Source organism: Lepisosteus oculatus, chromosome 10 (assembly GCF_040954835.1).
Source record: "Lepisosteus oculatus isolate fLepOcu1 chromosome 10, fLepOcu1.hap2, whole genome shotgun sequence".
NCBI classification, from domain to species: domain Eukaryota; kingdom Metazoa; phylum Chordata; class Actinopteri; order Semionotiformes; family Lepisosteidae; genus Lepisosteus; species Lepisosteus oculatus.
The window spans coordinates 41769262-41786433 of record NC_090705.1 but is presented as its reverse complement, the minus strand read 5'-3'; the positions used below and the strand labels follow the sequence as shown (position 1 = coordinate 41786433).

Below are 17172 nucleotides of genomic sequence, written 5' to 3'. Positions count from 1 at the left end.
CTGTACAGCCAAAGAGCAACGGATATTAGTAAAAGAACCAGCTTTTAGAGCAAAAGCAGAAGAAGTCACCATTAATCAATACGGTTGCACTAAGTCCTCATTAGTAACAGTAAATATTTACTGTACTTTTCTTAGGAAATCTGCTTGTAAAACTAGTTTGCCATTCACAGGGTATTTAGCCTGGATTTATAGGTCAAAAATGGAAGCCTCTTAAACTTAATATTTTCTTCTTTTTAATGTTTTGTTTAAAGGCAGGGGAAAGACTTTGAAATGTGCAGAGTATTCTGTATTTTACATTTTTGTTCTGCACTGCAACACAAATCTTAACTGACCAGAATTTCATAGATCAGCTATTACCTTCTTTAAGGGAGTAGATCACTCTTGGAGCAGCAAAGGCAATATTGATTATTTCACTGCAAAGCAATTTCTGAAGGGACTTTTCCACAGAGGCCAGCTTTGCAAAGCTATCAACGTTGAAAACAAACTTCCTGGATGGATAGGATGCGATCTGCTTTAGCTGCTTCATGTTGGCCTCCTTGATCCCCAGAGCGAAGACGGTCACACCAGCACGTTGGAGACTGACCGCCGGGCCGCTCACGTTGTCTTGGGATTCGCCATCGGTGATCACGATGGCGATCTGCTGCACGCCTTGGGACCGGCGACTTCCCCGACCTTTGACAAACATGTTCTGTCTCGCAAAGTCTAAGGCTGCACCTGTATTTGTGCCACCGCCTCTGTAGGGCAGGGTTTTGATGTATCGCAAAACCTCGGCCTTTTCTCTAAAGCTGTTCAGATACACCTCAGCTCTTGGGGCGTCGCTGTACATGACGACACCAGTCCTCACTTTATTAAGGTCCACATCCAAACCATCAATGATTTTGTAGACGAAGTTCCGGACGGACCGGAAGTTTTGTGTCCCGATGCTGGCAGACTCATCCACAATAAACACAATGTCGGCCACGGTGGCAGACTTGCAGGCTGTGAAAAAGAAGAAAGGTCTTGCAAGAACGTAACATTTGTACAAATCGGATGTGTTTTAAAATGTGAATAATGACTCAATTGCTTAAAGCATAATTATAAACTTATAATCTTAGAAACTTATGGAAACCATTACCTGGGTGGTGTTTATACAATAGTTAAAGGGATCGTGGAGTCATTTACAAGTCCTAAAGTCAATACAAAAACTTAAATCCAGTTCTCAAGTTCAATGATAATCACTCCAATAGGGATTTCAAGGGTCATATTTTTAATAATTCAGATCAATTATATTGAGCTAAATTAAATGAAACGTGAATAATTAAACATCCTATTGTAAGAAACTATCACAAAAACTGCAGTGCGTTTTCTTCGTCTTCATCTTCATCAAGTTTTATTTGCTTTGTTTTTTCTTTGATTAATGAAGTACGTTAAATGCTTGAAACTAGATTAGTAAAATCTTATATCTCAAATCCACTAATTATTTGTGAAAAGGTGAACATCACTTTACCTGCTGGTCCAGTTAATAATCCCAGGTGTGCTTCTTTAGATTCAATAATCCCAGAGACTTCCTGGACTGTTTTGCTGAACACTTGTGAATTCAACTGGTAGACATAAGGCTTTGTGGCCACCACTTCCAGCTCAGTGATAGGTGCACGGGGCAGTCCGATTGAAATCACAGTCACTCCCTCTGCCTTGATAATCCTCGCCGCCCTCTGGATTTCATCTTCTGATTTTGCAGAGGTGAAAACAATGAGAAACTGACGGAATCCCTCAGCAATCCTGCTGCCCGCTGACTCTTTGTAGAAGGTGCGGTGTACGTAATTTAGGGCCTGTCCTAATCTTTGGGCTCCACCTTTTAATCTAAAATTGTTCTTCAGATGATTAAGTACTTCTCCCCTCTTCTCATAAGTATTCAGCAAGAACTCGGTCTTGGTGTCACCACTGAATTGCGCCATGCCAACTCGATGCTGGTTAATGCCAACGTCCAGCTGATTCACTATTCTGGAGATGAAACTCCTTATTTGTTGAAAAGCTGGAGAGCCAAGAAGAGTTGAACCACCAACCAGAAAAACGATATCTGCATAGCTGGGAGCTAAAGCTGTAAAAAAGGTGAATGGGATAAAGGAAAAAGAGTTTCACTCTTGCTTTTTTCAAAACAACACACCAAGGAGGAAAATTATTACACTCAGCTTAGTATTAAGTATCATGTCTCTATAAAATATATGTTTTTAGGAAGGAGACATTTCTTAAGAGTCCAACAGAGGACAAATCTTTAAATAAAACCATAGGTTTTTGAATAACAACTACTAAAAAAGGAGTTAGTTGATTTTCTTCATACAGAATTTTGTTTTGAAACAAAAGCTAAAACTACAATCCATTTTTCAGAAAGTATAGTACTATTTTACATTTGCTAGAACTGCGTGAATTTAAGTTGTTTGTGACTGGAAACTCCGATGAAATAACAATGCTGATTTTAATACAAATTAAATTGGAAATGTGAGTGAATCTGAGGGCAGACGGACATGGGTATCATTTTCATTTTGTCCCAACATGAACTGAAGACATCTGTGCATTATTAGCTGCTGCAGCGACTATTAGCACTCCATAATTAAAAAAAAAATATCCTTACCTTCTTTCTGGGTTCCAATCGAGGTGCAAACATTTGGCAAAAGGCTGGAACTTAATTGATTAAGAGCTTCGAAGTTGTCAATATTGAAAAGAAACTTGTCAGATGGCCTGTTCGCAATTTCCTGAAGCTCATCATAAGCTGCAACACCAATGCCAACCACAAAAACAGTCACGTTCTCCCTCAGCTTTTTAGCTGGCTCCCGGACTTCGTCGGCTGATACCCCATCAGTGATGACAATGACAACCTGCGGGATGCCTAGTGTGGCCCTGCTTCCTGCTTCTTCTGTGAAATACTGTGTCCTGAGGAACTCCAGGGCTTTCCCAGTATTAGTGCCACCAGTTCTGTACTGCAGGTTTTGCATCTGTTCCAAGATGTCTTGTTTATCGGAGTATTTGTTCAGTAGAAACTCTTGGTACACCTCGTCACTGTACTGCGCTAGTCCCACGCGAACCTTATTCAAGCCAACGTCCAGACCTTCCACAAAGGTATAAAGAAAGTTCCTCACTTCATTGAAGTTTGTCTCACCGATGCTTGTTGAACCGTCCACCAGAAACACAATGTCAGCAGCAGTGGCTTGCCGGCATTCTGAAAAATAATATTTCAGTACAGGAGTTTAACTAAAAAAATGCATCTGGGGGGAATAATAACCCGAAGTTCACGTCGACAAAAACAGTTCTACTATTGGATTATTCAACTAGAATTAAAAATTGTTCTTATTCATTATTAATAGCAGTAGTAATAGTAATACAGTAGCTGGCATACTAGACGCCCTTACCCTGGGTGACCGTTTACAAAACTTTTATGTTCTAAGAAACTCAGAAACCAATGTCGGCTTAATATATTCATATTTAGGACATCCAGTCATGGAACGTCTGCTCATTAAAAAAGGTGGAGTCTGGTGGAGTTTCTGTTACAGAAACCGTGAACTTGGATATTTGTCCTGAAATACTGAAGTAAGCTACACAGGTGATTTAAAATGCTGTGCGATGTCTGTTCATACAGGGCATGTTGTGCTTTAAGCACCAGTACATGGTGAAGTACAGTGAGGTCACGTGGCATCCGTCTCATGCTCACCAGCCTGTTACTGTAGGCTAGAAAGGTGCAACTACTGTCGCACAGTACAACGGTTCACCTGTCTCTGTTCCTGCGGAGGAAATCATTGTTGGTTTTGCTATTTACTTCAGATACTTGGGCCCTGTAATTTTCCTTTATTTGCCACAGCGGCACCATGACATATAGACGATGAAATCCAGCTTTCCTGGTTGTTTGAGTCTATCAACAAGAACATACATGACTTGTGTGCATTTGTCCTTTAGAAGATGTCTCGTTCTTTAGAAGCCAAGAACCAATGCAAATAGTCATGTCTCAGTGGCAAAAGGTAGGATCTGACATGAAGCAAAAATCAAACTGTTTAGCTGAGACTGCAAGAGCCCAGTGTATCGTTTACCTTTTGAAACCTGAAGAGTCTGACGCTTTGACTCCTCCACAGTGGTGCACAGAACCTGGACGAAATTCTTCGAGATGCCCTGCAGGGCAGCAAAGTCATCCACGTTGTACACAAACTTGTCGTCCGGGTCGCTGGCTATCTCGTTCAGCTCTTCCAACACTGCCTCTTTTATCCCAATGGCGTAGAGCGTGATACCGCTGTTCTTCACCTCTTCGGCGGCCTGCTTCACGGTGTCCTGGGACTGGCCGTCTGTGATCACAATGGCCACCTGTGGCACCCCTTCACCCACTCGGCTCCCTGCTGCTTCTGTGAAGTGGTTGTCCAGCATATAACTGAGCCCCAGGCCTGTCCTTGTGCCCCCACCCTTGTAAGGAAGGGACTGTATGTATGTTAGAATGTCCTGTTTGTTCTGATACTGGTTGAGGGTAAACTCTGTTCGGGGACTGTTGCTGTACTGAATGAGCCCAATCTGTACTTTATCTGCTCCCACATCAAAGCTGTCTATAAGGGCATAGAGGAAGTCCCGGATCTGCTGAAAGTTTTCCGTTCCGATACTCCACGAGCCATCCACCAAGAACACGATGTCTGCAGCAGTCTCCTCTGTGCAAACTGCAGGTAAGACACAGCGCCGGGCAATTAATCACAACAGAGCAGCACAAGCACAGGACCAGAACTCAGAATGGCACTGCGCTTTCAGTCTGGTTCTTCAGTTTCAGAATCTGATTTTTGATTTTTAGTTTGACTAAATGTTTTCTGCCTTTTTCTCAGCCAAAGTCAACTGAATTGGCAGTGGCTATGAAGCCACTAAAATGGTAGACCAGGACACAGAATCGGGATTCTCCTAGAAATAGAAATAGAATCCTAGAGGGGCGGAGTGGTGGCTCTGTGGCTCAGGATCTGCGCCTGTGGCTAGAAGGTTGCCGGTTCAAATCCTGCAGCCGGCAGAGGAATCCTACTCCGTTGGGCCCCCGAGCAAGGCCCTTAACCCCAACTGCTCCAAGGGCACTGTACAATGGCTGACCCTTCGCTCTGACCCCAAGTTTCTCTCCCTGTCTGTGTGTCTGTGTCTCATGGAGAGCAAGCCGGTGTATGCAAAAAGACAAATTCCTAATGCAAGAAATTGTATAATCTAATGTAATGTTATGTTAGAAATGAATAGGTGATTAATCTCTTACATAAATCCTGAGAAGTTTTAGCCACTGCTTTAAATAGAAACAGTGGTTCTAATAAAGCAAAGCTCTGAAATGTTGTGCCTATCCTGATGAGGGTCACAACTTGCTGGAGTCTGTCCGTAGGGCATAAGCAGAAACTGAAAGCAACATAGCAGCACTCCCTGCTGTGACCCTATTTAGTGGAACAGAGCCAAGTTACATTGTTAGATGAAACAAAATATTGTTTTTCTAGAGACCCACTGGGAGTGTGATCAGTACAGAAAGGCTAAGCCCATACTTAAAAAGAATGCTATCCTTTCTGTGCAAAATGGAATTCAGCCTCCTCTGTGTTAGGGTTCTGTTCCGTCCTTTGGTTCTGGTGCCTGAGTTAGTTACAAAATACAATGGATGGGTGGGGAAACACTCAACAACACATTCACAGGCACAAATATTATAACCACTTTGTGGCACACTGCAGTACACATGCCTCTACGAGGAACGTTTCATGGGTTGTTTGGGAACAGAAGGAGGCTCTGGCAGGCCAGCCTTTAGCAAAGACAACAAAGACACTAGAGGGCACTGTAAGGCCTGTAACACCTGTAAATAGGCTCACTGGGTGTTCAACAATTTAATTATTAGATTATTCTTGAAGGGTTAGGGCTTGAATAACCAAGACCTGAATGTGATAACCTTGATTAACATCAAGATCTCTTTTATTCGCAATTACCTACCTGTCTTTTGAGCATTGTTTACGGGAAGACAAAAGGCAAACAAGAAGGCAGACAGAAATTGTATCATCTCCATGCTGGAAACTAATTGGAAGTCACTGTTCCTGCAATACAAACCATAGAAAAGGCTGTGGGAACACTGTTGTCTGTACTATAATCCACGGGAAAACATTTTGCTTTGAACATTTTGCAGTGAATAACACTGTAATTCTTCCAGAATACAGAGCAGTAAGTTGTGATGGTATACAAGTTGAGCTGACACCATATTATTTTCCTAGACCCTCCAATGTAACGGTTTTGTCTATTTTATTATTACAATTTTAAAAAGCAATTTAAATAAAAACATCATACAGTATTTAATGTTTTTCATTTTAAAAAGCACATCTTGGCCAATATCATCTTAAATTTGGCTCCATCCATTTCTTTTAATCTTTTCCCATCGCTACAGGCGATGAAAAATATTTCACTGCTCAAAACAGGAAATACTGTAAAAAAGATTGTTTTCATTTGAAAACCAAATCACATTTTGTCACCCAAATTATCCGTCACAAGCATTTACAAGAATAATCACTGTACACATTATTAATTGTTATGCAAAAAATAGCATTTTGGTATTGTCCAGTAAACTTTTCAACTTTTCTTATTGTACAACACTGAGCAGTGATCACGTAGAGCAGCTGTGAGATCTTTCAGACAAAACAATGGGCCGGAGAATAGTAGTTCAGCCAGTTTACAGGCAAGAAAAACTCCAGCTGGAAAAACAGCAGGAATGAGGAATTCTAAGTACAAAGATTTTTTTCCCAAGATCAAACAACCTAAATTTTTTTAACTGTGCTAAAAGAGAACCATTTGATTCCTTTCTCTCGTTTCCCATTGTTTATATAAAAAATAAGATTAGTAGTTGAGATGGAGCACATAACTCTGGTAATTATTGTTAATGAAAAAAGTGTCATTTTATTTGGATTTATTTAAAACAAAATGAAGATTAACTCTCTAAATGTGAGGGTTTCTAGACATGTACAGTTTTGAAAATGTATAGATAAACTGTATTGTCTATATAGTGTCTGCGCCATGTACTCTGAATAACAGGTGTCTGCTGCATCTTTTTCTAGGAAGAAGAACCTGAACATTTATAACAGGAAGGTAAATGAAGTGTGTGACATGTGTTAGTCATTTATTAACAGCCCTTTCAGTAACTCTTCCTGCGTCTTTTCTTTAATTAAGTCAGGTGACAATCAATATGACATGTGACGAACAAATGGGATGAGTTATTTATGATCATTGTAGCTTTCTGCATTGTGTTACAATTGATTGTGAAACTTTAATTTAATTAAATATGTCATTTATTTCTGGGAACCTTACCCATTCAAACTGCTCCTGTCTTGTCAAGTAATGTGTGATAGTACAATACATGGGTGCAATGAACTTTGTTGTTCCTTGATGTACGGAGAGTTTGCGTATTGATTTCTCAAACAGCTGACTCAGGGGCTCGATTTTTGGGAGAGATTCACCAGTTGATTCCCCTTTTCCCCCTTTTTTAAAATTACTCATGAGCATTGTGCCAGTGTCAAATCAATAAGCTTGTCTCTAAATTTACACAAGAGTCGTGTCTGTTCTCTAGGCAGAATACTAATGTATTTCCATTTCCTTCATGTTTTCATAACATATGAGGCAGGTTTTCAAAAGAAACAATTACAGTATTTCCTCTTTGGTCACATAAGCATGTGCTTTACATTACAAGCATATAAATTATTACAAAGCCTTTCACAGTTAAGTTAATAAAACATCAACTACAGGACAAGAATCTCATTCTGTTTGAAAGAAAGTCTTTTACTTCTAAAAAGTATTGGAAATGTTATTATTTGTTTATCAAAATATTTCAAGGAGCTGAATGTCTAATTCTCTGTTATTTATTCATCTTACCACAAATACACCATAAAACAATGAAAAAGAAAAAATATAATTTTGTGGTTTCTGATTAGCCCAATTTGACAGTTTAACAAAGTATACTGGTATTTTAGAAATTGAAATATGAATTAAAATCTTAAATGTAAGTCACTCTCCAACCTAAAACTTCTCTAATTTAAATCATCTCCTGACTACAACAGTGAATTGTTTCTTCACTACACAGCTCTCTGTCTATTGTCTCTGACCCTGTTTTAGTTTCACACAAAAGACTCAGAAAACTGACAGGACAGACCTTGCTTTCTGTTCTATGGCTCCTGATCATTCAAGTATGTCAGCACTTTCAAATCCTTCACTTCTTCGCAATCATTTCTGATTTATTCAGCTCTGTTGTTTTCTGCTTTTGTGTAGAAAAGCACGTTGTAGAGTAGACTTTATTATCAAAGGCACAAATGCAATGAAAAACCTATTTGCATGTATGCTCCTCTACAAAAACATCAAGGAAACACCAAAAACAAGAACACAGAACACCAGCAGCAACAACATGTTAAAAAACATACATCTTAGAGAAAAAACACATCAGTGTGAGCCGGTTGTAGAGTTAATAATTTGACAGCCTGACAGTCTCTGAGTCTAGACGTTCGTGTCTTTATGCTCCTAGAAAGCTCACCAGAGGGAAGGGGGGGAGAAAAGTGAGGAACCAGGATGACGGATATCCTTAGCGATACTTCCAGCCTTCCTGAGGCAGCAAGTAGTAAAATGTCTGAAAAGAGGGAAGCTGAGCCCAGTGATGGACTGGGCTGACCTGATCACCCCCCTGTAATGCCCTCTGGTCAGACAACGCGCTGCTGCCAAACCACACTGTAATCCCACATGTGAGCCACTCTCCACAGCGCACCAGTGACGTGGTCAGGACCGCTGAAGACAGACCACATTTTTTCAATTGTCTGAGGAAGTAAAGGTGTTGTTGTGCCTTCTCTGTAGCTCCAGCTACAGTAGTAGTAGTAGTATGTTGAACATATCACAAGGTCCTTTATACATTTTGCTGGCATTATAATTCCAGGTCACAAAATCAATTTTTAATCTCACCTGTTGTAAAAATCCTGTTGTATTTTACAGTCAATTTTACAACTCCTCTTTCTATACAACACAGAACACTAGTCACATGCAACAACTGTGAGATTTACATTTCAGACAAAGCAAGACTGGAGAACGCTTTATTTATGCATTTAAATATAAATACTTTATATTTATCATATTTCTGGATCAGGGTTCAACACAATTATACAGACAGCACATAGGCACAATAAGATTGTGTTTATAATTTGGAGGTACTCCAATATGTTTCTGTTGACTTTAGACACTTCTATACATGGACTTTTCTTCATGAAATACCACATCTGTTTTCAACATAGTGTACAGTGTATGGAAGTAATTTATGAGATTTACATTATCATCTTTGAAAGATATATCAAAACAATCAGCAGAAGACTATTCTGAATCTGCTGAATGGTGATATGTTGTAGATCAGAAGATTAGTTTTTATCAAAATCAGTGAGGCTCCATTTCAGTGATGCATGCTGTATCTGCTACTGTATCCAACCACTAAGCACTTGCTGTCATCTATTTTCAATGATTATATTATAAGGATTAAAATTCCGATATAATTAAAAGCTTTTCCTCATTTCGCTGTTAAGTCTTGTTGCATATTTGTAGTGCAACAAGAAGTCAGGTTGAGACGAAATGGCACCCCTTATACGATCTTCATTCCCAGAAAGCTTTGGGGAATGACCTGCCGTCCTCAGTCATCTGACCAATTGGAAGAAGTTGAAATTGACTGGGTGACATTTTAAAAACCAGGAAGTGGAGAATTCCAGTGTCGGGCTGTACCTGATGTTTGGAAAGCCTGCAGAGCCTCTGTTTTGCAGTGCATAGAGGGAGGGAAAGAGGTGCTCATCCAGCTGATGACCCTTGATGACCTCAGGGGTCAGGTTAACATGAGACTTCAGACTTGTTGGAGCTGGTAAGCAGATTAGCTCCCCAAGAAACACAACAAGTGCTCAGAGAGCGCAAAGAGGAGCTTAACGCTATTTTGGTGGGAGGGGTTGAGTTTTCATGCATTGTTTTTTTTACCTAGTGACTGTGCCTCCGTTTTACCGACCTCTGTCTATTTAAATACGCCTGCATCACAGTGGGTAAATACAAAATGGCTGTCAACCCCATGCAAAGCATTCTAGCAGGATTTGTGTTAAGAGTGTTGTTTGTGTTAAGAGTGATGCGGTGGTCGTATGTCTAAAGTGAACGCTTTGCTCCCAGCCTGTCAAAGAGTAGCTCACAAAACGATTATGAAAACCCTGTTAATATGTTACCCAAGTTGTGGAAATATTTACATTGCAAGCTGTTGCAAACCGATCTCACTCCCATTAAAATGTAGCACTGTGAGCTCCTGAGCCCTGTCCAATTACGCTTTTGCTCCCCGATTTATCATTTTCCCACCCATTTTCATCCCTTATTGAATGACAAATAACAAAGCTAAATATCTGCTAACAAATGTTAAACAAGGTCAAAGCTCGGCTATATTGTAGGAATTTCAAAAAAAGCTAAATGCTGTTTGCCAGGACTAGGCAAAATTCCAAAGCTTATTTTTACCCATTTGGATCATCATGAACGCAGACGCCGATCAATCAAAGCAAAAGCAAAATAAGTTTTTCCATCAGGAGTGAGAGAATGTTTTGCTCACAAGCATCGGAAACGAGTGTCCTGTGCTGTCAGTGTTTCCCTCAAGAGACAGCATAATTGGCAGAGACTCAAAAAGGAGTTTGACCGGATATTCCCACTGGAAGCAGCCTGCGTCACGTTGAACGGATGCTCAACAGGACCAACCTTTGCAGAGCTCAAGTCATGAAAAAAGAACTGTGCGTGCTCCATAACGTTGGCACTTCATTAACAGTGAAAAGAAGAGGTTCTAAAATAATAATTTCCTGCAACTCCTAAACTTCTATAATATAAGCTTATTGCTCGATACCAATGCATTCCCTCGTGTAAAAAAAAACACTCGGTAGTCCCTAGAGTGCTGTAGATGTCACTCGACACCATGTCATGTGTATTTTTTATCACATACTGTGCACATATTGTTCTACTCCTTAGACTAGACATTCACGGCACTGTTGAAGCTGAGAAAATATGTACCTAAAAACAGATTTTCTAAGCTGCTAATCTGTTTCAGCTCTCCCTCAAGAACCCCTAGAAAGAGGTTTTTGTGTGAAGAAGGACAAGGAAGAATCTGCCACACAGACAACTGACTGTCGAAGCCCAGCTGTGCTACTTTCTTTTGATGATACTCGTGGCTTTGGATGTGTGTGTGTGTGTGGTTGGCTTTATCTGCACTTGTTGATGTTAGAGCCTCAACTCCTTAGCCATCTGTTAAATTTCTAAGCAGCAAGAAAGGTTACACTAGTCAGGGCACAGGGCGTCAGGCAGGGTGATAGGTAACAGAAGCTGTTACTCTGACATTTTTCACATGTTCTTCCATTGTTTCAGTTTCACATGAACAAGAGTTAGAGCCAGAGACCTTTTCTTCTACCTGTTCGCCCAGATACTCTCCTCCTTCTACTTCAACAATACACCAGTGTGACAGAGCCCAGTCTTTTATGTTAGAAAGCAATTCGACTCATTCGTTTATATACAGTGCCTATGCAAAAACATTTTCATTTTTGATTTTTCTTTTCGATTTGAGTGTTTCATTAAAAGGAGTCATTTCAATACAAGTAACACAGTCGTACTTCAACAAAATGAGACGTCACTGAAAAGAGGTGAATAGTTTGCAAGCTCCGGTTTTTGTGCATCTTGAAGGCCCTGGCGTTCAATTTTACCATCGTTTCTTCTCTCACAAATTGTGCCAACAGGTAATTTAAGATATGGGTGGCTTTATAATTCATACTCTGCAGCTTTTCATGGATTTATTTTCTGGGTTTTTTTTTGTAAGTTCTGTTACATAAAGTTTGCAGACACCATCGGAAATCACATTACAGCAGAAACTGACCTTACTTGGAAAACACTAATAGAAAAGAATCATTCTTTCGGGGGAGGTTCTTTGACCAGGAGAAGCAGAAAAAGATAATTAGCCTAAAAAAATCAACTTAAACAGGAAACTTAGTCCAGACAAAACGCTAAATTGACCAATGCGTGTGTGGTCTCCTTGTTTTAGCAGTCCCCAAGAACCCAACAGCACCATTAAGAATGTAACTGTGCAGCTGTATTTGGTATAAATCTCGCATGTTAAATTCCAACACTGCATAAACAAGGATCCTTGTTCACCATTCTACACTGTACCAATTAGCCGACTTTTGTGATTCAGTTATTGAGCTCACGACAACACAGGATACATATCTTACAATGAATTAAGATGCATGGCATTTAGTACTCATAATTAGTAGACTGGTGTTGATTTAAGTGTAGTTTTGAACTTCTGAAGTAAAATTTATTTCTTTGTAGGTGCCATAAACAAGATACCTAAATCAACACTCTCCAAGTGCTCAATTTTCTTCATTTTAAACGCATTATATACAAATGTATTTTCTCATTCCAGGGTTCTGAAGAGCTTCGAATGAAAACTCCAATCAGGAGAAGGTGTTACTAAATGCTACTAAATACTGTATCAATTAGTGTCACTGCTAAGAGAGGTCAGATCTTGATGTTCATATTCCTGTAATGATTGTAATATTTCCGCTTTGTACTGGTGGTTCTGTGCCTTGACCTCTGCAAATCACATGAGCAACACCCTAAAAATCAAACAAGCAACGCTCTTAAAGGGGACATGCATTACCTGCTACCAACAGGTTCTCACACCACACGTGTGACAGGTATCGTTAAAAGGGGATTGCAGAGTTACAGAAAACCTGACACTTGAAGCCGTGACACAGCCTGTAAATCACCTGTGGACATCCACATGCTGAGCGGGTCACAGAGGTGACGTCATGCTCCTGTGGAACTGAGTGGTGCAACACTCCGCCGCGGTAGAGGAGCTGGTCTTTTAGTGTGCTGAAGTTATGCGTTGGAACTGGTGTGGTTATTAGTTGATTGGTAAGGAATTTAGAACACACATTTACACATTAGTGTAATTACGTTTTTGTTGGTATTTAAAGGGTGTGCACAGCAGTAGCATCTGTGCCTGGGAGCTTTTTTTTTTTTTTGGGGGTGTTTCATGTGCCGTGTTTTTGTTTGACCTTAAAAGGCAAACATCTCAGGATCATGGTGAGTTATTGTGTGTGCAGACCCTTTGAAACCTCCCTGCTTGAGTCTGGGGTCTGTCACAGCTATCTTTATGCGCAAAGACATGTTACACAGCTCTTTTACAGACCTTGTTCTACATGTTCCTGATTTAAAGAAAACTGGGGGAGTTCTCTGATTGATCTTTTTTGGTCTCTGCCGTCAACCAAATGCACATGAATGAATGTGTACAAAACCACATTAGTGAAATTTACATTCATTTGACTTGCAGAGATGTTCATTCCACAGTGGCTGGGCTATATAAACCCCCTTGTATTTTTCTTTTATTTCTGGAGCCTTGTACCACCACCAGCAAGCTTTTCATCTTACATTTAGTGGGTCAAAATGCAAAGGTTTCAGATTCAGAGGAGGACGGCGAATAAAAATCTTGTCATTCAAAACCTTTAACATTCTACCCTGCAGTTAATAGTATATTGTACCAGAAGCCATAAACCAGTATATCAGTTTCTCATACTGGTAATGATGATTTAGTTGTAAAATGTTGCTTACCTGCCAAAGTGTGGGCTTTTTCTTCAGGGGTGCATTGGCTCTCCTGTGAGGACTCTGTCAAACCCTTGGTGAAAATAACAAATAAACAGGATCCCTCAGTTCGGTGTCATCCATCCAACATCTAGAAGCCCTACAGTATATCCCTGTTAACCCAGACCTCATCTCACACGCTCAGAGTGCACAATGGGACTACATCCTGCCTGCGACACAAGTCCATTGCAGGAAATAAGTATGGACAACTTAAAGAGCAAATTCGCCTGGGCAAGATGTTCCTGGAAAGGCACTGGCCATGAATGTGGGAAGAACGTACAGTATACACTCCAGAGCAGGCTGCATGGTCTGGAGTTGATCCCAGAGCTCTGAGGCTGCAGTGCCAACCTCTGAGCCTGCAAGCTGCCTCTCAGTCCGAAGAGCTAAATAATTAAGCTCAGTATAAACATATTAGTGCTGCAGCGTCAGTCCAAAATGAAAAGCGTCACATTAAAACAAATGTGTTGTCAGGACAAATCACTGGTTCTAATGAGATTTAAAAGCTGTTAATTTCCCCCTGAGTAGCAAAACGTCTTTCAATCATGTGCCTGGAATCAGTCATATTTTGTTTGAGCTTATTTCAGCCTGGTCATAATGCAGAGTGATTTGATTCTTGGGCAACTTGTTCCAACCTCTAACTTAAACGGTAGATAATGCCTTTTTTCTCATCAGTGCGCACGCCTATTCGTTTTAAAAAGAACTATATCTATACTTCTGAAACACTGAATAAATGTAATTTCGACAAGTTCTGTCTTCTTATGTTACGCAGTTGAATTTTTGCAAGTAGCTGGATCAGGCTGGATATACCCGCACGCTGGTGGAATACAATACCATGTCTATGTGTGCTTGCCGTTTTTTAAATCGGGATAAGACCTTCGTGTAGAGGAAGAAATGTATTTTGCTGCAAAGAGCCAAAGCTTTGCTTTTGTTCCAGAAATAACATGAAGTTGGAGGTCCACGGTTCATGACATTCTTTGGAATAAGAAATTGCGCTGAAGAGCTCCGCAATGCTGGTGAGCTAGAATCAATGTGCAATACAAACAGAAATAGATCGGTATCAGTTAAACATCTCGCATAGCAAACAAGGAGGAATCTTGAAATAATGGCTGCTGAGAAGTCCTCACAATATGCCAAAAATATAAATAAATAAATTGAGGGCGAACTAAACATTTTATGAAGAATTTAATAAAAGATGAACATGCAGTTAGGCAAGTTTGATCCACCTTCACAACAATTTAGAAAACTTTTTTTTTTAATTTTACACTTTGTTTCATTAGAGAATAATGATCAAAATGACATTCGTTTTCAAATACTGATAAGATAAAATCTCCTGCAGCCAAATGAGCAGACTCTATAACTATCATCTTATAAACACCCGTTCATTTTCCGTAACCGCGTTATTCCTGGAGAATACTCTAAATTATTCTCTATAACACTTAGCCATTTTCTGATTAAGTTAAAAGAAAAATGTGAGAGAATTCCAGCTCGCCAGGAACAGCGCATAAAGCGGACTGTATGTGCCAGTCTGTCTCGGGGCAAACGCGCGCATACGGGTGGCAGGTCAGAAAAACAAATTAACCTGCGCGGTGTGTGGAGGAAACTGGGATACCCTGAAAAAACACCGACGAAGGCGGAAACATGCAAACTCCACACAAGCACAACCGGCTTCGAACCAGCAAAGCCCCTCCATAATGTCATTATAAAATGGCCCCAAATAATATGTCATTTAATATGCCACACTGGCACGGTAATATTAAGGAATAAAGAAATGCGCTTCCTCGAGACACTGAAAACCAATACCGCAAGTATGCATATGTTTAAACATAAAATATTTAACCAGGATATCTAAATCTGTTATAAACAGGTTAGGAAAGAATCGGACTGACTTCAAGTGCCATTGCAATACTCACAGAGATGCGCCTTTGAAGAGCTCGGGAAATCCGACTCCGTGCGCTCACCGACGGTCGCTGGCTGTTAATGCTGTCCAGCCCCTCCTCGGCTCCCGCCCCGGACGCGAGAAGGTAGGCTGCTGGACACAAGCTGGATTCATTTGTCCATAAAGCATCCACACTGGCACCATCAGACGAACAGGGAGTTCAAAATAAACGGGCCGCACCTTTAAATGGAAAAAGGTTTTTTTTTTTAGTTATATTTACTCCGTCTTGTATATATTTGGTTTTGCAGATTCTCTGCGCAGTCAGTTGCGCTGATCACTGATACCGCTGGTTTGCTGTGCGCTCCAGAATCCCTGCACGGAGGACGTCTCAAGCAAAAAGGAAATCTTCTGCTGGTTTTATTCGGGGTCGTTTTACTCTGGTTTATTTCAAAGTAAATTACTGTTAACGTTTTTTTTTTAATTCTGACACTACATTAAATCATTGGACCAACTTTAACTACTTTTGGTGAAGTTGAATAATTGTTAGTCATGTAATCACATCCACACCTGACTGTGTTTGTCTTATGAATTTATTTTTATTTCATTTTACTAATAAAGCAGTAGGTTAAAGTTATTAGGTTGACACTTTTCTCTGATAGGCCTCTGTTACACAATAGTTTTTCTTTACTATCAGTGGTGTGCTGGGTAGGTATTGAATGAGTTAGACTATATAAAGCAGATTCATAGCTCCTAAGTCTTAGAATCTTCTATTGCTTTAAAAGGAAAAGAAGACTAATATGATATCCTTCTGTGGCCTTGCCAGACAAGTTCTGCAAAAGGAAGTTATCTGCTGTGTAATGCTCATTACTTTTATATCTTTTCTAAAATTCATCAGTAAATAAAAGCGGTATAAAAAAACTGGAAACATTAACATTTGTGTATGTATACTTATTAGGCAAAGATATACTGTCCGGATTTTGTATTAGTGATTTGGAAGAGATTTTGTTTCAGGGCTAAGTTGAGATATCATCTACAGATGTACCAAGGAAGCACTGCAGAAGCACAAACAGATAAATGCTTAATGAACCTGAGATAGAAACTCATGCACTGTGCTATTTCAATCTTAGGTTGCAGCAGCAACTTAACATATGCCTCTGCTTGTCGATCTGCTTTTATTCACCACTTCTTCTGTCTGTCCACATTCCATCGCTGGCAAGGGAATAATGTATTCCAGAATCCTAGAAGCATTCGATTCACAAAATATAAACTTCACGGATCCTTCTCTTAAGCTGAGAAAACCAATGTAAACAATCTCTGTTCTGGGAGCTGGGGCAGCCTCCTTTCACTTACAGAGTCTGTCAGTCAACCTTTCTAATAGAGATAATTACTGCAGCACTTAACGTGACATTCTTCACATAGCGTGGTTCTCTGGCATGGGGCTCCATGCCTGTAATCTCCTTCGTTAGTTTGCTTCTACTTTCACTGACTCACAGTTATTGGTCACACAAACAAATCTTCAATATATATTATTCAAAGCAAAAAGATACCACTGTCTTATTTCAATTTGCACTTCACTTCGTATAAGTCTGTCTGGGTTCTGTGTGCATTGATGGTGGCTATCAATGGCTGGCTGGCTGGGATATTAAACA

The 17172-nt window shown here is 40.1% G+C and overlaps 1 protein-coding gene across 8 annotated transcripts in view; it reads right to left on the bottom strand.

Annotated features, from left to right (window-relative positions):
• Positions 1–17172, bottom strand: part of col6a4a (collagen, type VI, alpha 4a) — a 56289-nt gene that overhangs the window by 36216 nt on the left and 2901 nt on the right. For 6 of the 8 annotated variants that reach the window (XM_015356876.2, XM_015356878.2, XM_015356881.2 and 3 more), the window contains exons 2-8: positions 15558–15763; positions 13618–13681; positions 5938–6038; positions 4056–4664; positions 2609–3193; positions 1487–2077; positions 358–978 (exon numbers count right to left, since the gene is read on the bottom strand). In XM_015356876.2, coding sequence (XP_015212362.2) covers positions 358–978; positions 1487–2077; positions 2609–3193; positions 4056–4664; positions 5938–6010 — 2479 coding nt within the window. In that variant the 5' untranslated portion in view covers positions 6011–6038; positions 13618–13681; positions 15558–15763. Of the gene's footprint in view, positions 1–357; positions 979–1486; positions 2078–2608; positions 3194–4055; positions 4665–5937; positions 6039–8134; positions 8240–13617; positions 13682–15557; positions 15764–17172 lie in introns of all 8 variants that reach the window. The other 2 variants (XM_015356874.2, XM_015356875.2) reach the window with 2 other exon arrangements.